At 43.4% G+C, this 19,430-nt stretch overlaps 1 protein-coding gene, 1 non-coding gene and 2 pseudogenes across 2 annotated transcripts; all 4 read right to left on the reverse strand.

Moving 5' to 3' along the window:
• Nucleotides 1-4,025: 4,025 nt before the first annotated feature.
• On the reverse strand, nt 4,026-5,419 carry RPS20 (ribosomal protein S20). Its single transcript, XM_014452706.2, is given in 5 exon segments — nt 4,026-4,220; nt 4,223-4,244; nt 4,608-4,681; nt 4,960-5,059; nt 5,195-5,419. Coding segments are annotated over 5 exon segments (375 nt in total). The 5' UTR covers nt 5,216-5,419; the 3' UTR covers nt 4,026-4,062.
• Nucleotides 4,749-4,814, reverse strand: LOC111825220. The gene has a single exon (XR_002828367.1). It is a non-coding gene; the product is annotated as a small nucleolar RNA U54 (small nucleolar RNA).
• Nucleotides 5,420-12,008: 6,589 nt separating the features above from the next.
• On the reverse strand, nt 12,009-14,594 carry LOC106696490 (annotated as a pseudogene).
• Nucleotides 14,595-15,918: 1,324 nt separating this feature from the next.
• LOC102430484 lies at nt 15,919-16,678 on the reverse strand (annotated as a pseudogene).
• Between the last annotated feature and the right edge of the window lie 2,752 nt (nt 16,679-19,430).

Consider the following 19,430-nt stretch of genomic DNA (forward strand, 5'->3'; position numbering starts at 1 on the left):
ACCACTCCTTATAAGGGGCCAGGCAGTGCCAGGGTAGGGCACCACGCTCTCTAGTCCCAGGTAAAAGGCAAAGAGAAGGAATGCCATAGCCCCTGTGTTCAAAAGGCATGAGGAAATGAAATGGAGGCAAGGGGGTGGTACAGTTCCCCTTGGTTCTGAAGAAGACCCAGGTAGACGAGAAGAGAGCTGAACATGGTCCCAGATTTATTTCATTCTTACAGCATACAGCTCTCACCCTTCACAACACCCATGGAACTTTAAGGGAAGTAAGACAGAGAAAATAAGCAACCAGCCCCATTTAGTGGGCTCCTTCTCTTCCCTCAATGTCCAGGACATCCTGACCACAGATCTCCACGAAGGACAGCCGCAAGATGCAGGAGGAAAGGAATAGAGGAAGCTGGTTCAGTTTGTGCCCTTGATTCTCCAACCTGTTTTAACTACTTACTTAAAAAGCAGCTAATTACTGGGGAGCTGGCATGGGAATAAAAAGAAAAGGGGCCTGTAAAAAATAGTAAAAGAGGAAGAAGAGAATGGAAAATGCTAACAGTTCATCAGGCATCCTGTTTCTCTATCTGATACCCTACTATGTGTTAGCTAAATCAATTCAGTAGCATCCACCATTGAATGATAGAATTTTTAGATCCAACTTGGGGAAGGTTGAGCTTTTAATGTGTAATTATAGAAAAAAGGGTGGCCCTAATTGGTTTGGCTTAGTGGATAGAGCATCAGCCTGCGGACTAAAGGGTCCCAGGTCGATTCTGGTCAAGGACATGTACCTTGGTTGCCAGCACATTCCCAGGAGGGAGTGTGCAGGAGGCAGCTGACCAATGTTTCTCTCTCATTGATGTTTCTAACTCTATCCCTCTCCCTTCCTCTCTGTAAAAAATCAATAACATATATATATATATTTCTTTTTTTAAAAAAAGGGTATCCACATTAGCCCAACCAGTGACTCCCAGAATCACAAGAGAGTGTCACAGTAAGCCAACTAAGTCAAGACAAGAGGTATCTGGGAAAGTTAAAGGCATTCATATGTATATGAGGGGGAAGGAGTAAGGCAAGACATTTGTGAATGCCAATTTTTATAGGGAAGTATAACTGCAAAGATTAATGTCCTTGTACATAGACTAAATAATGTCATTTACTACAGCTCACTATGTAGAATGTTTATCCTCTTTGATCTCATCTGAATACAAAAATGATGGCATGGTTGTTTGTGGAGAGGCCCACAGGATACAGACCTTCTGTAAAGGATTGGGGAGCCTCTGAGTTCTGAGATAAAAACTTTCCTGTATATTTACCTTCCACAGGAAGAGAACATTTTTTCTTTGGCACCTTTTCTTTTTGTCATTTTATTTTTTCCCTTTGGCGCCTTCTTAACCTGGTTCAGATCCCTGACTGATGTCAAATAGCGTTTCAGTACAAGTAATGTATCACAGAAAAGAGAGCACCGAACTGTTTCTATATCTGAACCATTGCTCATGTAAATGGTGAGGCTATTTCAATGCGAAAGTAAATGCATTCTCCATTCAGCCCCAATAAGTTTAGTACCCACCTGGCACCACAGTTATTACAGTGTTATTAACTATATCCCCCATGCTGTACTTACATCCCCAAGACTGTTTTATGACTACCACTTTGTACTTCTTAATCCCTTTTTTCACAAAACCCCCTCCATTCTGGCAACCGTCAGTCTCTATGAGTCTTAAACAGTTATCTTTAGATTAAAAATAAGAAAAAGAAAAAAATCAATTTACCTTCATTTATTCCTTTCCCTACATGCTTCTATTCTTTATATAAATCTGGGTCTGACCTATATAATTTCCTTCTGCCTGAAACTTTCTTCTAATTTTCCAGGAAGGTCTGTTGGCAATGAATTCCCTCCAGTTTTGTTAGTCTGAAAAAGTCTGTATTTCTCCTTCATTTTTAAAGGATAATTTCTTTCAACACTAACGATTTACTCCATTCTCTTCTTGCTTGTATGGCGTCCATGGAGAAGGCTGCTGTATTCTTATCCTTGTTCCTCTATAGGCAAGTTACACACACACACACCCTCCTTCCCATCTGCCCCTGGATTTTTTCCGTTTTCTGTCTTTGCTTTTTCTACAGTTTGAATAGGATATGCCTAACTATAGATTTTTAGGTATTTAACTGGCATGATGTTCTCTAAAATTCTTGGGTTTGTAGTTTGGTGTCCCCAAAAATGCATGTTACAACTTTTATAATTATCCCATAGTTCTTAGATGTTTGGCTCCGTTTTAAGTTTTAGTTTGAGAAGTTTCAATTGACCTATCAGCAAGCTCACTGACTTTCCTCTGCTGTCTAGTCCACTGATGAGCCCATCAAAGACATTGTTACTGTGATGTTGACTTCTAGCAGTTTTGATTCCAAGTTTCCATTATCCATGTTCATGTTACCTTTTTCCATGAGTCTTTCCCATATGCATGTTATTTCAAATGACCTTTCCCATAATTTCATTATCAGTGTCATATATGTTCTGATGGCTGCTCTATTTCTGTCATTGATCTTGCCTTCTGGCATTCCTTGAAATGTGTAAAACTTGAAATCTGGATGTCTTACCAGGTAATAAAACTGAGGTAAATAGGTCATTTATGTAAGGGTTTGTTACTCTGGCTAGGAGCTGGAATGTGTTTACTGTTTGTTGCAACTATAAGCATGAATAGGCTTCAAATTCCTCTAGTGGGGTTTTTTCCTCCTCTTGATTTTGGGACTTCTCTTGAACTACTGTCTTGCAGCTCTCAGCTCTAATCCATTATTGCTAGTTACTACTTTTTAGGAAGTGCTAGGTCATGGGCAAGGGTATTTTCTAATCAAGTCTCAGTATTTTAGTTGTCCCATCTCAGGGGTGTGGGTCAGAAGCATATCTGACCCCTCCCCCAGGATAGCTTTCCGTTTTTTACTCCCAGCCCCTCTCCTAGCTTCAGCATCCTCCAAAATCCCTGCTGACTATAAATTTTAGTTTTCTTTGAGACTGAAAGGCTGAAGGATAAATTAGGGCTGGGTTCTCTTCCTCAGATGGGATGTTTCAGAACTGACTCTTCAGTCCCTTCTCTTGGAAGTCAGGCCTTTGTTAGGGAGAAGGGGCTCAGTGTTTCCCTATGGCTGTTTACCCCAGACAATTAATAATTCACTCAGGAAGCTTTTTGGAACCCTTCTGGGAACCTACCTGGGGGGTCCCCCTGAGGAAAAATCTGTTAACTTATGGGCCCTACACCATGATTGTAGCCCGTTTTCACTTTCATGCTAGTCTGCAAGCAGCCTCCAATAGTCAAAATTGTTTCAGTACTCCAAGATTGAAAGCAGCTTCTGCTCCAGGCATCCTATGGTTGTGACCAATTCTCTAGATTTGGGGATGGTGGCTTGCCCTGTGACCTGTTCTCTGATCGGAACAAGAAGTTTTGACATCTGCAATATGAATCACCATTGGCTCTTAATGCTTCATCTAGGAAATTGTTACAATCCGACTAGCTGGCAGTAGGACTTAAAGCAGAAAGGAATCTAACTGTGGGGTGCCTATTATTTATCATCTAAGCTAGGGCATTTTTTAAAGAGAGAAACGTCCATATGAAATGCCCATCAGCCACCCCGCCCCCCACATGTGCCCTGACCAGGAATCCAACCACCACCTTTTGGTGTACAGGACAATGCTCCACCTAACTGCGCCACATTGGCCAGAACTAATCTAGGGCATTTTTGAGAGTAAAAGGGAGACTTCATTAGAACTCCTTACCAAAAGAAAAAATGTGTTGTCTCTGCTGTAGTCATTTTAAAATAAAAATCCTACACTTTTACAAAGCTGTTTATGCCAACGTTCTCAGATCTCTAGCCAGAATTAAAACAAGTCCTCCTATAACTATGGAGGTCATTTCTACTAATCATTTTAGAGTCATATAAGGAAGCTCACATCACATCCACTGTGCACTTTAGAATCATGCCAGAAACCTTTTATACTACAAACCGATATCCCTAAGTCTGCCACTATCACGAATAAAAGTCAACAAAACTTAAACAACAGATAGCCAATTTATTAAAAAGCCTGATTTACGCATCTGCAATGGTGACCTCGACCTCCACCCCCGGCTCAATGCTGATGGACGTGATCTGCTTGACGATCTCGGAGGGGCTGTGCAGGTCGATGAGCCGCTTGTGGATCCGCATCTGGAACCGGTCCCAGGTCTTGGACCCCTCCCCGCAGGGGTCTTCCTTGTGGTGATTCTCAGCGTCTGCAGGGAAGGAAGGAAGCCAGGCGTTTAGGGCTTTTGTGCTCATGGGCCGGGGGCACCCTGGGAAGCTACGCTGATGGACTCCCCCTTTCGTTTCCCCGGGCACCACTCCCTCCCCACCACAACAGGTTCCAGACGCTTTTCAGTTCACAGCGAGCCCCTTCCCCGCAGACTCCCCTCCCCCAAACAGCAGCAGCCAGGAGGCCCCCGCCGCCGCCGCCGCTTACAATTAGCTCCTCAATGGGAACCACCCTCCACCTGCAGAGGAAGCTCCGGGCAGCCAACCCCGCATCCCAAGCCAGACCCCGGCCCTCCACAGCCCCCCTCGTCAGCAAGCCCAGCGATTCGCTTCACTTCACTCACCTTGGTCGGCATCCGCACGGGCCCCTTCACCTTGAGATTCTTCTCCTTGGCGCCTCTGATCAAGTCCGCACACACTAGGGAGAAAGCAGCACCCTTTAGTTCATTCGAAACAGCCAGGCCGCCCTAAGAAACGCTGCCCGCCGCCGGCTCAGAATAGCGTACAGAACTATCACCGCCGATCAACGAGCAATCGTCTCCTCATCGCCAACGGCGGGGTGCAAGACACGGTGAAAATGAAATTTCAGCTTCTGCCTTCTCAAAGGCCAGCGACCCGGGTCAGCTTCCTTCCGGGTCCATCTTGCACAGAACTAGTGACCCTCCCGGCCCCATGTCTCCCCCCGAAGCTACCGACCCTTCTCCAGGGACTTGACGTTGCGGCTGGTCAGCGTGATTCTGATCCGGTGAATCGCCACCTCCGGCTCCACGGGGGTCTTCCCGGTGTCTTTAAACGCCTATGGCCCGAGGGAGAAGAACAGCAGAGGAACTTTGTCAAGTCTATCGCTCCTGGGGACGAGCGTCAGCACAAGCCTCCCGGGCTCCTCCGCCATTGCCGGGAGCCCCGGGACTAGTGAGTCTCGGTTACTCACCGCCTCCCCCCAGCCCGGCATCCGTCCCCAGGAGCGAGCGAGGCGCGGGCCCGAGTCCCGCGACCGCCACCACCGCGCGGCGCCGCCCTCCGCCTCACCATGGCTGCGGCGCGGCTTCCTGACCGACTTGTTCCTCGGCGAGAGCGAACAGCGGTGAGTCAGGAGCAGGCGGGACGGAGGTACGCTCCTGCAACCACGTCTTCTTCAAAGAGAAAGGCGTGCAGCCCGCGCGGCGCTTATATAGCTGCGCTCGGGTCTGCTTCCGGGTCTCGCACGTCTCTCCGCGCTGCCCCGGAAGAGGAATGGCCCGGTTGGCGCTGGAGGCTCGAGAGGCGGCTGCGCGAGTCGGGGCTGGAGCGCCGCGGGGGTTGGCGGGAAAAGCGCGGACTCGGGCGCCCCCTGTCGGCCTGGCGGAGTCAGAGACCCTGAAGATGGCCCCCGCTCCAGCGCCAGCGCAGTACCAGGACAGAGAAAATGCGACCTGCCCTAAAACCTGAGAAACTTCTTTCTGGAGAACTTACCTCCAGGGAAATGACTTCTGTGGTTTTACAGTGCAAAATTTGCTTCCCATGCAAACCGAGTCACTCGTTCTCTGAGTAAGTGGGTAAGTTTTCTGAGTTTAACTCACATGGGGATTAGGAAAAATGCTTCCCATAACCTGGGCATGCTATTTTTAAAAATTAATAGGTAGTTATTTTTCATAGCCTGAAATATCCTTTGGCCTCCCAGACCTCTATAAGCATCTACATCTTTTTCTAGAAACCACTGTATCTGGGTTCTCCCCTCCCGAGAAAATGAGGGCGAAAATGTGTGGCTGCCTGGATTTTCCTGGAGCAAGTTGTACATCTGGAGACTCAGACTATCTACCTGATTCTAAGACATGTTATCTCCTCTCTCTTCCCATAAAGTAATGTTGGATAGGACCCTTCAAGATCTCACTAATACTGAGCATCTATAATAATCCTATATAATAAAAGACTAATATGCAAATCGACTGAACGTCAGAACGACCAGTCGCTATGAGATGCACTGACCACCAGGGGGCACACGCTCAATGCTGGAGCTGCCCCCTGGTGGTCAGTGTGTTCCCACAGGGGGAGCACTGCTCAGCCAGAAGCCCTGAGCCGGGCTCACGGTTGGCGAGCAGAGGGGCAGTGGCAGGAGCCTCTCCCACCTCCACAGCAGTCGGACATCCCCCCGAGGGCTCCCAGAATGTGAGAGGACACAGGCTGGGCTGAGGGCCGGCCTCTAGTAAAAGCATAATATGCTAATTAGACCAGACGTCCTTCCTGACGAAGCTGGGCCTGTGAGGGAAGCCTGGTCCTGGGTGCCAAAGGGCAGCCAGTGCCGGCAGCCAGGGGAAGGAAGGCCTACTCTTGCACGAATTTCGTGCATCAGGCCTCTAATCTATTCATAATCAAGTATGGGACAAAGTACAGTGGGAAAGCCAAGAGTAGTCAACTGACCTAGGCGGCCAGGAGTGTAGTGGGGACATATATACAGTAAACCCTTAATTTTGCGGGCTTTGATTTAACAGACAAAATTTCCTATCCCTATGTCATGTGAAAATTAACACCCTGTTAATTTTAAAATGCTTTTAACCAAGATTTTCTTATAATTAAATTAACAGGTTATTTTTTTGTTATTAATTCGCTGTTATTTCTAACACATTTTAGCGACAAGGCCATGTGTTGGAAAAACCATTGTAGTAATTTCGCCGACATAAATATTACCTTTCTACAACTGTAGTCTACATACTTATATCCAAGAGTCACGGCTTATAAACAATGTTCAGCAAACCATTAGCACGTGATCACTCGGTATTGGTTCTGTTGTGGACTTTCTGCAGCAGTTAACGTGGGCCTGTTCAATGTTGCCACTTACTGTGCTAAGCCACATGCCAGTTTGTGCATTTGTTTACTTGTGGTGACTGGTGAATTCACGCATTGACTACACCTGTTCAGTATAAATTTAAAATTACAGTAATACATATAGAAAGCCTTTGTGTGAAATTAAACTTTTCATGCACAATTCTAATTACACAAACGTGCCTACGTAAGTAAAAACAGGTAAACTAACTAATTTGTCCATTTTTAAACATACCCATTCGGAAAACCTACTTTATTACATAATGGACTTTTGGTTTTAACGGACACCTCCTCGCCTGGAATTAGTCCGTTATATCAAGGTGTTACTGTCCCTAAATATGAAAGGCTGTTTAAATAGAATGAAGTACAGGGCAGAAGGAAGAGTAAATAATCTCATTATTTTACAAGTGAACCTCTGAGTGCAGAAGAGTCATTTGCTCAGACAAGGAATTGGTGAATGACAGCTCTGACCCCTCCAGTTAGGACTCTTTCTTGAACCTTTCTCTTCTGTTCCTCGGAAGGAAATTATATTTAAAATGCTTATAAAATAATAGTATTGATTTACTTATTGGATGATAACTGGCTTTCTTTGGCTTACAACGAATATATATATTAGATTTTGCTGACATTTAACAATTCGTTTATGTGTGAAAATGTGGATATTGTCCAGTGGAGTTATTCTAAAATGTCATCCATTGGCTGTAAATATTAGCAGAATTTCCAGCCGAAAAACAAAAACCTGCATTCTTGCTGTATTGGCTGTAACCAAAATGAGACTTCATAATTTAGGGCTTTAACTTAGCAGTGTATGGTTATCAACAAACAAAAGTGCAATTGCCTAAGCTTCTGGGGATGTGAGCAACCACCATTGCATTGGTATTGAAGGTGAATGCGCATTTTTTTTCTTTTTTTTAAATTTTGTTTTATTGCTTAAAGTAATACAAAGAGTATTACATATGTCTCCTTTTTCCCCCCCCCCCTTGTCATTCCCCGGACCTCCCCTACCCCCCAGTGTCTTGTGTCCATTGGTTATTCTTATATGCATGCATACAAGCCCTTTGGTTGAATGCGCATTTTCACAGCTTACGGCAGCATTCCCGTTTTACCAATGCTCAAAGGACAAGCAGAAATTCAATGATGGAGTGCTTGAGAAGGCCATTGGTGATTTGTTCCAATACCAAATATCTGCATCTATTCTTAGGCTTGCATTCCCCTTCAAGCACTTGAGGAAATGGAGAACAAATTAACTTCCCTGACCGTAGAAAAAGAATTTCAGTATAGACAAAGGCAAAATGTGGCCAGGAATGCATGGGAAAAATTGTTGATGTGACTGGAACTAAGGAAACAGCTGGTTAAGATAATATGAGACAAATGTAATGAAAACCTCACTATTTTTAAGTTGATAAGCAGTTTCAAATATTTTGTTGTGTTTTTTCTCTTGAAAGTTAGCAGCTGCTATAGTCCCCAAGTCTTAATTTAATATGTAATATTTTAATATTAGATGTAAGATATTCATTAAAGAAAAAGTAGAATTTAAAAGGCCGCACAAAAGAAGAAAATGCCACCAGTCAGAGATAAACCACTGTTTATACCTTCAAGTGTGCATGTATCTCGTTATATTCTATACAGGATTTGTTAAGTTGCTTTATTCACAGAATATTTTGTTACAATAAGTATACTTCTGCAACATCCCCTTTAATAACTGAACTATATGAATGGTTCATCATAACTTATTGAACTAGTCCCCTATTTTTAGACATTTAGGGTGTTTTTCTATTTTTCACTCTTGTGAACAGTACCAGGGGATACATGCTTCTATCTAGACCAAGGTTTCTCAGTCTCAGCAGAATTGACATTTGGGGCTAGATAATTCTTGGTTGTGGGGGGTTATCCACTGCATTGTAGAATGTTTAATGACATTTCTGGCTTCACCCACCAGATGCCTGTAGCAACCTTTCCCCTCCAGTTGTGACAATAACAAGTCTCCAACATTCATTCCCCCTATACCCCCCCACCATGAACCGCTGCTGTAGATGAATCTTTAGCTCATTTTAAATATCTTGGATCAATTGCTACATATACTTATGCATTGATAGCTTAATCAAGGAATAAGCATATTTTAAATACTTTGGAATTGGGTAAATTGCCTTCAGGGAAGGTTATACCAAATAGATACTTCTAGCAGTATGATGGAGATTTTGTTTCTTTGTAAAATTTAAAAATATTCCTAAGACCATTACAAACTTTGTTTTGAATATCTCTAGCCATCACCTTCCATGACCAGTTGCTGTAGTTCTTTTCAGTTATTTGTAAAGACTTTTACTGCAGTTATTTGTGTCTTCCTGCGTTCGGCCACCTACTGGTCTTTTGCTGCAATGACAGTGTCGTCATACTACTTCCAAAAGGAAATGTGCAGCATGAAAAACTAATTCGGGGTCCACGTGTGTATTTATGGATAACATTATGACAGCAAAATGTCAAATGAATGAGCACGACTCTGTTTAGACACTGTTTGCTGAGATTTTGGTCTAAATAAATTTATGTTCAAACGTTGAAGTCTGAAATTGAAGAAAAGCCAGAGAGTTTTACCAAAGAATGCTATTTGCCTTCTTTTGTGAGATGATTGGAACCTATGGCTTTAACCACACAGCAATTCTGCTGTGTTGCTTTTATGTGCTGGACAGCCTCAACTATGGCCCCAGTGACCCCCCCCCCCCCCACCAGCTATGCACACCACCTGGAATGCTCTCCTTTTGAGTGTAGAACCTGTGACTTGCTTCTAAACACTAGAATTTGGCAAAAGTGCCAGGACGTCACTTCCCTGAATAGGTTACAGAGGATTCTGACTTCTGTCTTGCTAACAAACTCTCGCCCTAACTAGCTTTGATGAAGCGAGAACCATGTTAGGGCAGCCCATGACTGACAACCAGCAAGGAACTGAGGATCTTGGTTCAACAGCCCCAAAAGAATTGAAATTCTGGCTGGCTGGTGTTGCTCAGTGGTTGAGCATCAATCTATGAACCAGGGCACATACCTAGGTTACAGGTTCAATCCCTGGTTGGGGGGGTGGGGAGCAACGGATCAATATCTCTCTCACATTGATGTTTTTCTCTCTCCCTTCCTCCCTATCTAAAATCAATAAAAATAAATAAACTCTTTGTTTAAAATTGCCTCATATTGTCATGGATCATTTTGCTTGTTAAATGTTATGCCCTGGCTGGTTTTGTACAGTGGATAGAGCATCAGCCGGTGGACTGAAGGGTCCCAGGTTTGATTCTGATCAGGGGCATGTGCTCTGGTTGCAGGCTGGGTCCCCAGTAGGGGGCGTGCAGGAGGCAGCTGATCGATGACTCCCTCTTATCATTGATGTTTCTATCTCTCTCTCCCTCTCCCTTCCTCTCTGAAATCAATAAAAAATATATATTTTTAAAAGTTGTGCTTAAAATTCACCAATTTAAAAAAAAGTTGCATCACAATATTGTTTTTCTTGATTACTGAGGTTTTTTGCGCCATAGCAAATGTTACACCGAGGTGAATACCTCCCAAGGCCTCAGCCTGGTCCTCCCTCTGATGGGCACATGTTGGAAGCAGCAGCTGTGGTGCGGCACAGGGGACACCGGAAAGGAGGTGGGAGGACATTCACAAGTGCAACCCTACCACTTACTGGGCCTGCCATCTCTCAAGAGTCATGTCATCTACATGAGCCTTACTTTACTCGTTTGTAAAAGCAGGGTGTTGACCTAGATGATCTTCCAACTATGAAAATCTATTGTGCGGAACCAAACAGATTCAAGGCTATCTCTTCACCATTAACATATTGCCAGGTGTGCAAGATGCCTTCTGCCTTCTCTATCCCTCCTTCCTGCTCCCAACACCAGGGGAGCCAGATTTAGAATGGGTGTATGTGTGTGTAGGGGGGGGGGCGCTTAAAATAGCAGAGAAAGGTCTCTTCTCCCCATTTCAAGTCCTTTGCTCTGTGGTGACTGTCCATGTGATTTGGCCAGGTATGTACAGTCTCAGTTCTTTCACTCAAACATGACCCAATTTAGATGATAAATTTTATGAGCTTACTCCAGCAGAAGTCTAACTCATGATAGTGGAAAGCTTTGCATTGGATCCTCTTAGAGCGTTAAACAGTACTGGACACAGATTTAATAACCTGAAGTTACCAGATAGTCATGGGCCCTTTCCTAGATTTTGATTAAGGGATGGGGAAAGGTGATTTGACACAGTGCAGTTGAAATCAGTTACTGGGGTAGTGGTGGTGGGGTGGTGGGAATGAAAACTTTTCCATGTCTATACCCTCCTGGATTGGGACTCATCAAGAAATTGATTGCTAAGAAAGACCTTCCACATTCTGAGATTATTTTTTAAAAGTTATCCCTGGTTTCTTTGAGTAATTTTATGATTTCATTATGGAATGGATTTAGAATTATATCAAACACCTTTTCATTAACTCAGCAGGTGTTTATATGATTTTTCTTTTTTGATCTATTTTGATCTATTAATAGGTTGAGCCTTTTTTTAAAAAAAATGTGTCTTTTTAAAAAATACATATTTTTTTTTTATTGATTTCAGAGAGGAAGGGAGAGAGAGATAGAAACATCAATGATGAGAGGGAATTATTGATCATCTGCCTCCTGCATGCCCCACACTGGGGATTGAGCCTGCAACTCGGGCATGTGCCCTGACCAGGAATCAAACCATGACCTTCTGGTTCATAGGTTGACACTTAACCACTGAGCCATGCCGGCTGGGCAAGGCACCCTATTTCTAATATGCAGTTCTTCAAGTACTCATGAGGTAACATTTTCCTATTTTTCTTATTTGTTTCCTATATGCATTTTTTTCTTTCCTTTTCTTAGGAACTTTCTTTTCCATCAACCTTATTTCCATTCTGTTAAGATTTTGTGGAAGAACAGCTTCAGATCACTCAGTGATGGTTCCTACCCCCGAGTGGCCTGAGCAGTGGGGGCTGCAGACCAGTCTTCGGTAGGAAACTGCTGAATAGGCACACACATGCCCGCCTTCAGGCCCGTCTGCGACCTCAGTTGAGCAGCAGTGAACTTGGGCGCTGGAGCAGTCCATCCACCCTGAGATTCCTCCTTGGTCACAGCCTTTGCAGCAGTGCCTGCTCTTCCCTTTCAGTCTCTTCAGGATCTCTCTAGAAGTAGTGATCAGGCATAACTTCCCATGGGCATTCATGGGAGAGGGTGCCATGTGTGTTCAATGCTTCCCAGGCCAGCATCTACCACATCAGACCCACTGAGTGAGCCTCCTTGTTGTTGCAAGGGATGGCAATGCCCACATAACACAGAGGAGAGTCTGTCTTACACAAAGCAACGGTAGGCAGGTTAACATAAGACGCCTCTGTGAGCCGCTGGGGGTCAGCCCTGGGATCATAACCACCAGAAGTCTCGGCTCCAGGAAGGCTGCCTGGATCTGGTTGGTGAAGGGTCCAGGAGTGAAGCAGCAGCAACAGGAGGGCTCCAGAGGCAGCAGCAAACTTCAGCACAGCTCACTGGCCATACTCCTGGGTGATATGATGACATCAGCACAGCTCGCTGGCCAGTGTCCCTGGATGATATGCCTGACATCAGCGGGGTTTTCAATGGCAACAATGGCACGAGCTGCCAGCAGAAGCTTCTCCCAGGTTCTCTTCAGATTTTTTTTAAAATATATTTTTATTGCCGAAACCGGTTTGGCTCAGTGGATAGAGCGTCGGCCTGCGGACTGAATGGTCCCAGGTTCGATTCCGGTCAAGGGCATGTACCTGGGTTGCGGGCACATCCCCAGTAGGGGATGTCCAGGAGGCAGCTGGTCGATGTTTCTCTCTCATCGACGTTTCTAACTCTCTATCTCTCTCCCTTCCTCTCTGTAAAAAATCAATAAAATATATTTAAAAAAAAATATATATATATTTTTATTGATTTCAGAGAGGAAGGGAGAGGGAGAGAGATAGAAACATCAATGATGAGAGAGTGTCATTGATCGGCTGCCTCCTGCACGCCCCACTCTGGGGATCGAGCCTGCAACCTGAGCATGTGCCCTTGACTGGAATTGAACCGGGGATCTTCCAGTCCCCAGTCCAATGCTCTATCCACTGAGCCAAACCAGCTAGGGCCCTCTTCAGATTTGTGATGTAGATGCCATCACTGTTCCTCTTGTAGATGTACTGTTGCATCTGGAAGTCAAGGCTGGTGCCACCTAAGTGGGTTCCTGCTGCCAGGAACTTGAGGACATCCGCTGCCTTCATTTGCAGAACACCAAGGGGTCTGGACGTTGTGAGAGTTTCCCTTTACGTTACCTGCAAACCGAGAACAACACCATACGGGCCCCCTCTCTGGGTAGTGAGGAACGGGTATATGCATTTTCTTTATCATGAATTGACTTTTTAAGATTTTTACTCATTTCTTGCCTTGGCTGGGTGGTTTGGTTAGAGCATTGCCCTATACACCACAAGGTTGCAGGTTCGAATCACAGGCAGGGCACATATCTGGGTTGCAGGTTTGATCCCTGGTCTGGTACATATGGGAGGCAACCGATTGATATTTCTCTCTCACATCAATGTTTCTCTCTCTCTCTCTCTCTCTCTCTCTCTCTCTCTCATCAATGTTTCTCTCTCTCTCTCAAATTAATAAAACAACAACAATATATCCTCAGATAAGGATTAAGAAAAAAAAGGATTTTCTTCATTTTTCCATTAGGGTATGATGATGTTTCATTTTTATTTGTGTGTGTTCTTTATAGAAAAAAATTAACCTATGGTCAGTCACATTTTGAACAAAGTTTTCTCAGCCAATTATCTGTATTTATTTATATTTTTATATCCAGAAGTTATACTTTTGATGTAATAAAATATGGCAACCTCCTTTATAGTTTTTTCACTGCTTTTATAAAAGCTTAGGAACTCCTTCCTCCTTCTAGTTTGTATTAACTACTCAAATCCATTTCTTCCAGTTTTACAGACGCTCTTTAATCCATCTGGAAATGATTTGGGTATGTGGTATGTAAGTTATTTATTTTAAAAAACATATAGTTTTAGTAGAACTGTTGGTGGTAGGCTAAAAGTTCCTTGAAAACAGGAAGCATGACATATTCACTCTGTTTTCCTTGACTTTCCCAGACAGAAGAATCACTGAACACAGCCTCTCTCTCCTGGGGGAGAGCACCCCAAGCCGCAGTCAGGAAGAGTGGATTCCCCCACCCCTTCCCTCTGTTTGGAGACATTAACTGCCTGTCCCCTTGCTAGTATCATGGCGTCTCCCCACGGGCGCTTCTGCCCCTGTTGTCCGTTAAGGACATCTTACACATTTGCAGAATCAGGGAAAAGGCGACCCAAGATGTGAGCCCCCTTGTGCCTCTTTTATTTCAATTGTTGTGATTTCAGTTGTTCATATAACCCTCCACCCTCCCCAATGGTAATTTTTCCTGGAAGGTACCTCGAAAGATCTTCTCCTTCAGTCCCAAGGGCGGCCTAGGCTACTTTCTCTTTGCCCTTACATTCTCTTCAGGAGAAATTTCTTTTCCATTGGAACAGCTTCTCAGTGAAGGAGAAGCCATTATTTCCTGGTTGCCTTTTTATGTTTTTGATTAGGAGAGGTGGAGGGTTGGTGGGTGATGGCCAACTATTAGCGATCCTTAGTGATCCTTTCCATGAAGTCTTTGAGACTTGGTTTAAATAAGATCCTGAACAGACACTCCCACTACCCTCACTGGTGTCTGAAGTTGTAAGTTCCTACTCCAGGTCCACCTCTGGGACTCTCATTAAAAAATTAAAAAACAAAACAAAACACCCAATACTTTGCTTTTAATTTTTTTAAATTTACCTTTATTGTTGAAAGTATTACAGATGTCCCCCTTTTTATCCCCATTGATGCCCTCTACCCCGCTCCTGCCCCCTTCCCAGGCCTTCACTCCACTATTGTCTGTGTCCATGGGTCATGAATACTAGTATATGCATATAAGTTCTTTAATTAATCCCCCCCCTTCCCTCTGAGATTCATCAGTCTGTTGCATGCTTCCATGTTTCTGGATCTATTTTTATTCATCAGTTTATTTTGTTCATTAGATTCCACATATAAGTGAGGTTGTGATATTTGTCTTTCTCTGACTGGCTTATTTCACTTAGCATAATACTCTTCAGGTCCCTCCATGTTGTCTCAAAGGGTAATAGATGCTTCTTTTTTTATGCTTATTTCTTACAGCTGCATAGTATTCCATTGTGTAGAGAATGTAATACAGGGTTTATTTGTGGGAGGGGAGGGGCAGCCAGGGTCTAACACTGTTCTCAAAGGGTTCTCAAAATTGGCACACTTGGGAATTTGAGTGAAGTATCAGTAGGCTGGCCCTGGGCAGGGATGGGTTTGTAGACAGCCTGGATGAGGGTTCTAGCACTCAATCCTCACACCAGAAACCTAAGGCACAACTGTAAAAAGTCCGACTTTTGGATGGAATGTAAAGAGCTGAAATGACCAAAAGAGGAGGGTCCAGGTCAGTGGTTGTTAACAGGGAAGCAGCACGACCGCTACAGGCAGATCAGGAGACGGGGGGAGGGAGGGCTGGGTTCTGCAGAGACTATTGCCAAGTAGCAGGCAGGGCCAGGGATGCTGAATGTCCAGTAAGACTGTCCTGCCTCAAATACCAGTGGCACCTCTGGTAATCTATCTGTGACCAAGCAAGGCTGGGATGGGCACTTTCCCACTCTGCTGCCCCTCTCGTTGGTACTGATGTCTTGCCAAGAAGTCTAAGTAACAGCTGTCCAGACCCCAGAAGCTAGAAGAGTCTGAGGAGAGACCTGAAACACAGCTGCTGGCTTGAATCCCTTTTCGCTGAAGCAGGTGAGTTGCAGCTAGTTTATGTGAGGATGTCACTCTTGATATCATGGCGGAACTGGGTCTGTAAGTCACTCAGCTTCTTCAATCCAGAGGGGGCCGAGAGGACGATGGTTTCAGAGCGCAGCACTCCACCTGGTAGTAAAACCTCTCCGGCTTGTCTTTGGGGTTGTAGGGAGCCTGTGACTCGCCCTCATCCAGCTCCGAGTGCTCACTCTTTGGCCATTCCTCTGGTTTGGGGTGCACTGTATGCCCCTGCAGTCGGGTTCCACTGAGCATGCTCCTTGCCAAAGCCCTTTTGTGGCATAGGCACGAAGTCTCGAAGTCTGGCTCCTGGCCCTCTCACAGCTTGGCAGTGAGGATGTGTCCTACGCCACGTAGTCATGGGGGTTATTATCTCGGTTCTGGGAGGTCACTGGAGTGGCCCTGGGGCTGTTGGAGATGAAGTCCCAAGAGGTGACGTGAGGAGTGTGATCTTCATTGCACCACACGCGGAGAATGAACTTCACTGAGCATTCGGGGCAGAACTCTTCACGCGTGCAGTCCCAGGAGTACTGCAGCCTGTCCATTGTGTCCACACTAGTGAGGGGGATTGATTCAAGCCTGTGAATGATGAACACGTCATGAAGGAACTTGTCATCAATGGCTATTACGGGCACTTCAGTGATGAAGACCTTTTGAATAGGACTGGCCACCTCTAGGTCCTCATTCTTAATGATGAACTTGACACTCTCCTCAGTGAACTCTGTGAGCCCCACGGTGGGCTGGTTGGCACATGGCATTGCAGCCAAAAACCCATCTCTCTTTAAAATTGAATTTTTATGGGCGAAGGAGGAATCAATAAAATAGGGAGAGTGGGGAGAATACAAATAAAGTAAATCTAAAAGTAGCCCTCAATTCTAATAAAAGCCAACACTGGATAGTGGACCTGTTTAAAAAGAGAGAGAGAGAGAGAGAGAGAGAGAGAGAGAGAGAGAGAGAGAGGAGAGAGAAATAGCCCTAGCCGGTTTGGTTCAGTGGATAGAGCTTCACCCTGCAGACTGAAGGGTCCAGGGTTCAATTCCAGTGAAGGGCACATGCCTGGGTTGTGGGCTCGATCCCCAGTAGGGGGCATGCAGGAAACAGCTTTCCCTCTCCCTTCCTCTCTGAAATCAATAAAAATACATTTTTAAAAAATAGAAAAATAAACCATTGAATGTCTCTCCATCATTTTCCTCTCCTGACACCCTACTGGAGTAACAGAATGGCCAAAACATGGACAGCAAAAAAGCCAGAAGAGAAGATCCTGAAGCAATTGTATACTCAACCCTGAATTCAATGGACTCTATCACAGAAACAGAATTGTCTTAGTGATGGGTTATTCTAGCTGAAATTACAATAGCAGGACACTCTGAAATGATTATGGAAAGATACACTCCATAATTACACTCCAGGAGACAATGATAGTTGTATGATTTCCCCATAATAGACCAGCATGACCCTCATCACAACATTCATTGGGAGGGAAAACAGGTTGTTTTTCTGACTTAAAAAAAAAAAAAGAACTTATTCTTCAGATTGTGGCAGAATCTAAATTTCTTAAGGACTTAAAGATTACTTAATGTTTGACAAATGTTTGGTCAGACTAACTGTACAATGTGTTCTACTATGATTCACCATTCCTTAAAGGGGGAAAATCTACTTCCAGTTCTGAAGTCAGGGAATTTTGTAACTTGATTCCTCTGTGAGGGGACTTGCTTCTGGCATTCGCTGCTATTATTCTGTCAAATTTTGTTCTCCTTTCCCTTTAAATTTTTTCTGGCTGCACTCTATTATTCCACAGACCTTTAGGTTTCCCCTCTTTGTAATTTGATGCCCTATTCAGCAGTGTTCAGGAAGCTGTCTTGCTTTAGTTTAGTCCTTCTCGGCTGCTTCTGCTTTCCTTAGCTGAATGGGTAGCTTGTTTCCTCTTTTAGGCTTTTTCTCTTTTGAGGGAGCCTGTACTGTTTTATTACTCTATTTTAAAGAAAGCATGGATTTCACATAGGGAGTTGGCTCACATGTATCAAAATAATAAAAGAGAATATTTACTTTAATCACTTTGATATTATTTCTTAAAATTCATTTCATAGAAAAAGCACATTAAAATATATTCTGAGACCCACCACACACTCATTTTCGTCTTTTTGTTTTTTAATTTAGTTTTTTTTAATTTTTATAATTTATATGTGAGCAGCAGTTAAAGGGTCAAATAGTGGCACTAGAATTATTGCCCCCCAAAAGCCTCAAGGATGCCACACCAACTCTTGGAGTCTTGCAACCACTTTCAACTCCCTTTTGCTATTAATTTTGGTGACTAAATCTGTACCTCTTAATAACATACTTATGTGGACACTTCTTGATTTTTTTATTTTTTAGTTTTAGGTATTATCTATTGACTTTTCTCTTTGGAAGATTAGAATTTAGTTTTATTTCACTTCTATCCTCCGTACCTATAGTCACAATTCCTCTCCACTCATCCTTCCATCATTATTATGTTATTCCTTTGGTTAGATCAACATACAGTGTTGCGTTATTATAGCTATTATACAAGGCTATTTGAACTGAACCATTTGTTACACAATATTTGCTTTTCTTGTGTTGCCCAACTTTTTGTGTCCCCTAAAGTTAATAAAATTTGTTTCATTCTCTTTGTTTATTCTGTATTCATCATAGTTTATCCCATACTCTCCTCACACTGTGGAATATTATTTCAATCCATTAAAACACAGGTATTCATTAGTTTTATCTTCTCTGAGTCATCAGACCTGCACAATTGACAGCTTGTTATCTTCAACCATCATGGTCCTTGGAGATTCCCTTTGCCTCGCTCTTTTCTGGATATTCTGTTTTCTTCTTTTCTGGTTTATACACTTGCTTTAGTAGAATACCTCCTCAAGTAGTTTTGTGAGAAAGGGTGCATAGTAGTAAATTTTTGAGACCTTGCCTGTCTCAAAAGGTCTTTAGCCAACATGTACATTCAATTAATAATTTGGCTGAGTATAGAATTCTAAGTTAGAAATGATTTTCCCTCAGAATTTTGGAAATGGTAATCTCTATTGTTTTCTAGGATCCTTACCTTTTATATGTGGTCTTGTTTTGTTTTGTTTTTAATTTTTGGAAGCTTTTAGGGTTTTTTCATTGCCCCTAATGTTCTAAATTTTTGGCAATGTGCCTTGTTTTTATTTGTTGTCTGGGCAATCAACACTACATCTTTTCAATCTAGAAACTTTGTTTCCTAAATTGTTTGTTGATAATTTTCTCCTATTTCCATATCTTCTATCTCTGGAACTTCTATTATTTGAATATTAGGCTTTCCACATTGATCCTCCAATTGTCTTGCTTTCTTTCAATCTCTTTTACTTTTCCTCTACTTATCTTTATCAATTTTTCTAATGAATTTTTATGTATATAATTATAGTTTTAACTTCCAAAAACTCTTCACTATTTTCTGTTTGTTTGTTTTTAAAAAGAACCCTCCCCCCCTTTTTTTTTCATGTAGCCAGTATCTCCTTT

The sequence above is a fragment of the Myotis lucifugus genome, unplaced genomic scaffold (assembly GCF_000147115.1).
Source record: "Myotis lucifugus unplaced genomic scaffold, Myoluc2.0 scaffold_17, whole genome shotgun sequence".
NCBI classification, from domain to species: Eukaryota; Metazoa; Chordata; class Mammalia; order Chiroptera; family Vespertilionidae; genus Myotis; species Myotis lucifugus.